The sequence below is a fragment of the Stegastes partitus genome, unplaced genomic scaffold (assembly GCF_000690725.1).
Source record: "Stegastes partitus isolate 25-593 unplaced genomic scaffold, Stegastes_partitus-1.0.2 Scaffold854, whole genome shotgun sequence".
Lineage (NCBI taxonomy): Eukaryota > Metazoa > Chordata > Actinopteri > Pomacentridae > Stegastes > Stegastes partitus.
The window spans coordinates 237793-245968 of NW_007578585.1; the positions used below are offsets into that span (position 1 = coordinate 237793).

Below are 8176 nucleotides of genomic sequence, written 5' to 3' on the forward strand. Positions count from 1 at the left end.
TGCTTTTGTTTTTGACTGGTTTAAATTAGGGCCAGATTAACTCACTAGGCTAAAGCCCCAAATTTGCTTTATGCCAGCTTGTTGTATTTTTTTTAAAAACACAACATTTAAAAAATATTTTTTATTTCACCATGGCATTTTAGCAAAAAAAACATTTGCAAATATTTATAGTATTTAAAACTAATTTTAATACACAACTGAGGTCAGATCTTTAGCCCAGTTGGTAATTCAGCTTGGGTTTCGTTGTCAGCTGTGTTAGCTAATGAGCTGCTCCTGCTAATGAACGACTAACTTGCCAAACAATTGCATTAGTGTTACTTTCACTGAAGCCCTTCAGCGTCACGTTGTTGTGTGGTCCACAAGGTGTATTATTTCTGTGTTCAGTTTAGAATTCAAAACTCTGCCAGCACCCTGAATCAGGTTCATTCAACCTGCTGTTTGAATTATTCCCAGCATCATCTGCAAATATTTACCCAACATCCTCCTTTTACCTGTGACTGGACATTTACATAATGTCAAAAATATAGACCAAAGACAGATTATTAGCGCCCTCTTGCCTAGTTTTAGTTTGTAAACATCCATAGAAACCAAGAAACTAACAATTAGAATGCTCAGGTCATTGTGAAAGATGTCTGAAACCATATTACAAACTGCTTACCTGTTGAACAGAACCCAGAGGGCCACCCTCGCTGACCACATGGTACAGTCCACTCACTTATTATTCCATACAAATCATCTGTAGCCCTGTTTACTGATTAAACTCCCGTCACTGACTGCTTGCTACAGCGCTGTAGCATGTTCTGTGTATACGAGTGTTTCTAGCTTCGGTTACCTGGCTGTCTCCTGAGCATGCTCAGTAGAGCCGGCTGTCACCTGAGAGGCCCAGATGTCTTGTCTGACTCAGTTTCCTGAGTCTGATGTGAGCCATGAACTTCACTCTTTAACCTTAATTCTTTTTACCCCGAAATGTCAGTATTGTCTTATAGGATTGCAATGGAAAGAATAGAAACATATGTACTTTTAAAATTGACTTAATTTTTATTCATGACTTAAAGCTCATACAAATGCTTTCATATATTTTGCTTAAAAAAATAGTGAAAAGAAATTTCAAAGCATAACAGTAGATGCTATAAAACTGTAAATACAGAATGAATCTAAATTCATGGTGAGATACTAAACTTTTCTAAGACACACTTAACTCGCCTGAATACACGTTTTTATTCAGAAATTTTAGCATATAAATTCATTATTCTTGTTTACATTCAAAAACTCAAGTTATAAACTTAAATTTGTCACTTCCAGTTAAAGAAACAAACTAGAAAAACTAGTGCAACTAAAAATTATTTTGGCAAAAATTGGCATAAAATTAGAATCAATGTGCAGAAAAACAGTGCAGAATGAAATAAGAAGGATGAGAAATTAAAGGTACAACTTCCATCTTGTATCATTGTGTTCGCTGGTTATTAATCCTGTAAAAGCTAAATGCATTTAAACATGATTATTTTTTACATTTTTTTATTTAGTATTTTCACATTGAAACGCTTTTACCTCTCTGAACATAAAATGTGAATTGCGTGCTAGCTAACCCTGCTCTTGACCGTTAGCTAGTGGGCAGCTGGCAGAAGTATCAATGTAGCGGGTGTGTGTTTGGCTTTCAGCTCCCAAAACCTTTATTTACATTTCCAAAAGATGGTGGTTAATATTTAATATTTTCATTCGAACCTTGCCCTCATCTGTACGAGTCAAACCACACGGATAAGGGAGGTGTGTTTGGAGGCTAACAGTCCTCTACTGTTCCACACAGTCCACACTGTAATCGCTAAATGCTAACTAAACCCATTCAGCATATTCTGTGTGGAGATTTCGCAGGAACTATTAAAGATGAAAGCCTGAAGACTGAAATCGTCATTATAGAAGTAGACCAAATAATCTTTGATGATTAATTAATTAGTCATATTTGGAGAACCATTTTGAAACTTGGACAAGACTATCTAGCAATGCTGTTACTTCTGTGGTACACCGTGTTGTAGCTGCTCAATCAATTAAAAAAGTACAACGTAAATAATTTGGCATTTTTGTGATCAAGTATTATTTAAAATTTAAAAGTATTCCATATGTTTTGTTTTGCATAATTGTGACATGCAACTACATACGGCTCCGAAAATAAAACCAGTGGACTTCTGCATGATCAATATTTTTAATATGTGCTCAAAGATGGGACTCTTATGACGGCTTCAGTTTTTTTTTTGTTTCAACTCACTCATAATAAGAGACTATTTCATCTACTTGTCCAATATCACAGCATCTGAATCAATGGTAGTATGATTCAAATTTTTAAAATTAATTTCAAAAAAAAAGAAAAAAGAAAATTTCAGGCTTTTATCTTTAATAGTTCCTGAGATATTGTTATTTATACAAAATTCAATCTGCAAAAAACCCACTGAAAGCGGGCCACCAGGCAACTTTTATAAAAAAAAATATCATCTCGGAAAGTATTTGATATATCAAGCTATAATTTCACAAATATCTTACAAATATCCATATTTTATGCGATGGAAAATTCAAGCAAATCAATCATGGTCGAACAGAAATTATTCAAAACATGTGATGATTTGAAATGGGATGACTCTTACATTAGCACATAGGATTGTGTGCAAGTGCAACTTTACTTTTCTGCAGTAACATGCGAATGTGATTTTAATTAAGACTTTTACACCTGAGTGTAACCACATTAATGAGTTTTGTTGCTGCTCAAGACTCTCCCTTCTGGAAACAGCCTCTCTGTGACCTTTGACCTGTGGCATGGTGGCGTCATCACATGGTCAGGACGATCTTCCCAGAAGCCCCGGAGGACTCGATGATGTCTTTGTGGGCCTGAGCGGCCTTTTCCAGCGGATACTTAGGACCAACGACTGGACGCAGCCAACCGGCCTCCACCCCTTTAAAGAGCTCCGCTGCACACTGCTTGGTCTCCTCCTGAGATGCGAACAAGAAGGAAACATGACTAAATGGAAAACGATTCTCTTTATATTAGGATATGGGATGCACGTCTATTGCTGCTGACTGTGATTGACTGGTGCATGGAGATGTCCAATTTGTGAATAGCACGCACTTATCACTTTGGCTGACAAATACAGCAACTTTCATTCATTTCATTAATTGCATACCGTTACAAATATAACTGTCACATGTTTTTTGCTTCATACCGGTTTAGCGAAGAAGAGGGCCACTCCCATGACGGAGCTCTCTTTGATCATTGTGTCTCTGGGATTGATCTCGACAGGACCTCTGGAGCCAACGATCTACAGAGGAAGGACCGACCAGAGACATGACAGATGAAAACAGGAAGTTTAGAAATGAAGGCAATTCTGTTTTATTATAAATCTGCTGCTTCCACTCAGCCTTTGCATCTTGCATGACGTCTGATGTTTATTTCAAATCATCAAGAGCCTTCTGCCAAACTATCTGAGATTGGATAGAACTTTTTTTTTCTTTTTATGGCTATTTAAAAATGTTTTTGTGAAATTTTAGATGGACTTTTTATGACAGCTTCACTGTTTTTTTTCGTATTTCAACTCACCCATAAACAGAGACTATTTGATCTACTTGTCCAATATTTAGGAATCAGTGGCATGATGAGAAATAACAGTGAAAATGACAAGCTTTTATCTTTTAATAGTTTCTAAAATGTTGTCGTAGCCTGAAATTTCAGTGCCCAAAAAAAGACGCCAAAAGAGGGTCAATGGCCGATTTGTAAAAGCATTTTATCTCAGAAAGTTTTTTATATATCACAGTAGATCTTTATACATATCTGTAGTTTATGATGGAAACATTCCCTTTGTAGTTTGGTTATTACTCTGCCATATTTAGCACTTATTCTCTTCTCTGAGATCAGTCAGACAACGCTGTAGTTTAGAGTTACAGACTGCAGTCCTACTGACCGCAACTCGTCCTCCTAGGGCCAACATCTCCAGGTCTTTGCTGAGGTTGACATTAGCCAGCATCTCCACTACCACATCCACACCTTTGCCCTCTGTGGCTGCCTGGAACACACAAACACACGATTCATTTTTCACTACTAAACACAGTTTCAAAGGTCTTTACTTGTTAACGTGTGTGGTTACCATGATTTTATCTGTGTATCCTTCTTCTCTGTGATTGAAAGCCAGATGAGCTCCATTGTTGAGAACCAGCTTCATCCCGTCCGAAGTCCCTGCTGTTCCCAGAACTTTGAGGCCCATAGAGCGAGCAAGCTGGCAGGCTGCAACTCCAACCTGGGTGATGTAATACAAAGGAAAATACAGGATTTTAGAGCATAATGTCAACACTGAAGGACCTAGATGGTAAACATGAGAGTTTTTATGACATATATGTCTGGAACAGAAACTGTCACACTGATATAAGTCACTGAGGTAGTTATGCATCTATCTTGACACAAGGATTGATTACCAACCAGCCAAAGGCCATGTCCACGAGTATTCATTAAAACAGCTTCTTCTTTGTTTCAGTCTTTTAACCACATGCAACCACATTTTTAGATCATTGAAGGTGGAGCTTTTGGAAAACTCCTTCTAGGGTTCAAACACTCAAACAGTTTACAGTGTTGATGCGTCAACAGTAAAACTTGTGTTTTTGACTTGTGACGCTACAGTGACGGCTGCTATGTGTCTTCTTTGTTTACATGAGGAGATTTAGTGCAGATGTGGCCAAAGCAGTGCCAGCGCTAACATCGCTAACAAGATTTTTTTTTTTTCATGTTTACACATAAATGTACAGCAGAGGAACAGAGGAATCAGCCAACAGTTATCATTTTCCCCCTTCAAACAGCCACTGTCAAAGTCTGCACCGGCTACTTTTGCTACTTTATAAAGCTCCTCGTGGTCTTGGTCCAACTTATTTACAATCTAGAGCCCTCAGATCTGCTGCCAGTGGCCTTTTAACTAAACTTAAAGTAAGAACACAAACACACAGTGATGCAGCATTTTGTTTTTTTTTCTATAAAGTAAACTCAAGTCCTTCCTTTCTGATCAGGCTTTTGATAGATTTTATTTGTTTGATGTTTATTAGCAGAGCTGTTATTAAAATTGATTGTGCGTTTCTCTATTTATTTGGATATTTTAGTCTATTTTCTCTATTTTTTTTTTTAACCACTATATATTTTGTATTTTGCCTTCATAAATGTTGACCGATTCTCTGCCTCCTGTTGTTTTTTTATTGCATTTATGTTTTAATGCCGGCGTTTTTTCAGTTCCTGTTTTATTAAGTCCTTCATTCATAACATGATGTTTGTTGGAGTGTTGTTTGTATTATTTTATTGTCTATTTATTCCTTAAATGTGCAAAACTCTTTGTGCTACATTTCAGTTGCACTTCAATCAGGATTTTGCTTTTTGTTTCTTAAAGCAAGTTTATTACGATGACCCTGTTTCATAGTCAAGTTTTAATAAATGATACATTTAGTTTAGAAAACTGGGAAACTGGTAAAGCTGGCATCAGCTAAGTTTTGTAATTTATGCCTAAAGATGGTTAAAACGATTGATCTCTTATTTAAATTATTGCCACATCAGCTCTAGAGTACTGCTGGTTTCTGGATGTGGGGGTCAGTAGGACCCAACATAAAAATATTTATACGTATGGTTTCTTCACAGGTTAATCCAGTCGTGCCTTTACTTTATAGTTCACTGTCTTTATTTACTCAGCATCACATCATCTTTCACTGATACAGAACACCATTAAAAACAGATCTCACCCCTCCACTGGCTCCGTGGATGAGGACGGTTTCTCCGGCTTTGGAATGAGTTCTGCAGACGAGCACATAATGAAGTTTATTTGTGCCAACATTGTATTCATCATGATTATTTCTGCTTTATTGCAAGTTGTTTATCTTGCTTTATTACCACTACAAATAACAACACAAGTAATTTATTGCATTGTTTTCTATCACTTTAACACCACCAGACTTCACCTTCATTAGCTGTATTTCCTCCTGAACAGATGTGATCTTACTTGTGAACCAGAGCTCTGTAGGCGGTGAAATACGGGATCCCAATGGCTGCTCCCTGAGCGAAGTCTAAAGCATCGGGCAGCTTGTGAACGCAGTCCTCAGGTGCGACTGTGTATTCTGCATAACCTCCAGACTCAGTGGCCGTGGTGAAAACACGATCACCTTTCTAGAAAACACATACAGACAGGTGATTTAACAGTTGTCTAGCTGCTAATTAAACAGAAACCAGTTTCCTGAGCTTGAATTTTGATCTAAAACCTGAAAGTACTCAACTGCGTGGCTAATCTGAATCATCTAAATTGAACTGAAGTGTACTGATATGCAAACACCGTTTTTTTAAAACTCTGACCTTCACTGCAGTGACACCTTCTCCAACGGTCTCCACCACTCCGGCTGCATCACCTCCTGGTGTGTACGGCAGGGCGGGTTTCCGGGCGTATGTCCCGGCCCGGATGTAGGTTTCCACAGGATTCACTCCACAGGCGTGAACACGGATCAACACCTACAGTAGAGACAGGAAGTCAGCTGAAATAATTACATTAAAGACAGACACACACAGAGAGACAACCAAGCACACTCACATTCACACCTACAGACAATTTAAAATCACTGATTAACATAAAGTATGTTTTTGGACTGCTTGAGGAAGCCGGAGAACCCGGAGAGAACCTGCAACTCCACGAGGTGTCAGTGGCCATCAATTTATGTCAATTAGGTTATTTTATTTTTTGTATTGATTCAAGTTTATTATATCCATTTTACATCTAGTATAGACAGTACAGTGCCCTCTAAAAGTATGTGAGTAAAAGAAAAAAATGCTTTTGCTGCTTTAGGTTTTTGGATTTCAGATCAAAACAAGACAAAGTTTTTTTTGTTTTGTTTTTTGTTTTGCATTTATTTTGTTATATTTACACCAAAATAGCATAAACACAGATGTATTTTTTTGTAAGTACATCCAGAAGTATGCTAGTAGGACTGTCAACATGCATTTAGAGTTGGATGACACTATATTTGTATATATACACAATATATAATGTGTACAACAGACATATATATAGTAATACATATGGGCGGACTGGATACATATATACAGAAGAACACATATGCACACTATAAATACTGGCCTTGTTTTTTTTATTATATTGTGTTAAATTTAAGTTCGGGATGCACAACGAATGTGCTTCAGCACTAAAATTAAATACTGGCACCGGCCCACCAACATGAACAATGACGCCCAGATAAGATGACGCCGCCTCATGCTGATTCCTGCTGACTCATGCTCAACAAAGTTAGCCCCAGAGTTCTGGAGATCATGATATTAAACGACCTGGTGGAGTTAAAGAAGGTAGAACGGGGTGGGCATCACTCTGAAAAGGCACGAAAATCACTAATTCTGAGCAACGTTTCTGTTAAACGACAGTTCACTGTCATGGTGCAACGACAACACACTGGAATGAAATCTAACCTGACTTGCTGTATGCTGTATCATATACTGTTATATCTGTTGCTATCCCACCTTTCTTTAGAAACAAATGCACAGATAGATAGGCTTAAATGTTTTTGATTTTCCCCCCACAAATATGAGACTAATAAATATAAAGAGACATTTATATGCACTGGTTTTCACTTGTCATAAACTCATTTATTAGTTTGTACATTGTTTGTAAATTAAACATGAAGCACTTCCTGATATGATCTACTAATAATGACCACAAAAACTATTTTAAAATAATTGCACATCATCATTATTATTATTATTAGTAGTAGTAGTAGTAATATAGTTGTTGTTATACAGTATTTAGACTTTTTTATTACTTTTTAAAAATTGTAAAATACCAGCACGGTTTGCACAATATTTTACACGTGTTAGCTTCTGCATACCTTGAATTTCCCCCAGAGGAAGACTCCATCTATCAAACCCCCTCACCTGACCCGTCCTCGCTGTCTCTGACCTCCCACCTGTGAGCTGACCAGCGGGTGTCTCACCTGTCTCTGTCCGGGCTGAGGGACGCTCACATCGGACAGTTTGAGGACCGACGGGGCTCCGAACTCACTGACCCTGATGGCTCTCATCATTCTGCTTCCCGACATGTCTGCACCCAAACACAAACTCTGCACACACGGTGGGAAACTTTTCACTCCTTAAACACTTCCACACCTCCTCTGTAGTTTC

The 8176-nt window shown here is 37.8% G+C and overlaps 1 protein-coding gene across 1 annotated transcript; it reads right to left on the bottom strand.

Moving 5' to 3' along the window:
- Positions 1-1015: 1015 nt before the first annotated feature.
- On the bottom strand, positions 1016-8176 carry LOC103365576 (quinone oxidoreductase-like). Its single transcript, XM_008293046.1, has 8 exons — positions 7990-8176; positions 6353-6505; positions 6006-6169; positions 5749-5800; positions 4125-4274; positions 3942-4043; positions 3207-3302; positions 1016-2976 (listed from the first exon to the last, which is right to left on the bottom strand). The coding sequence occupies exons 1-8, from the start codon at positions 8092-8094 to the stop codon at positions 2815-2817; spliced, it is 984 nt and encodes a 327-aa protein (XP_008291268.1). The 5' UTR covers positions 8095-8176; the 3' UTR covers positions 1016-2814.

What these genes read in the sequence shown, in the direction of transcription:
- LOC103365576 (XM_008293046.1), bottom strand. Translation starts at nt 8,094, where the DNA reads ATGTCGGGAAGCAGAATGATGAGAGCCATCAGGGTCAGTGAGTTCGGA. An exon ending in CTCAGCCCGGACAGAGACAG is followed by an intron (nt 6,506 to 7,989) that starts GTGAGACACCCG and finishes TCTCTACTGTAG; the next exon opens with GTGTTGATCCGTGTTCACGC. An exon ending in TACAGAGCTCTGGTTCACAA is followed by an intron (nt 5,801 to 6,005) that starts GTAAGATCACAT and finishes GCTCGTCTGCAG; the next exon opens with AACTCATTCCAAAGCCGGAG.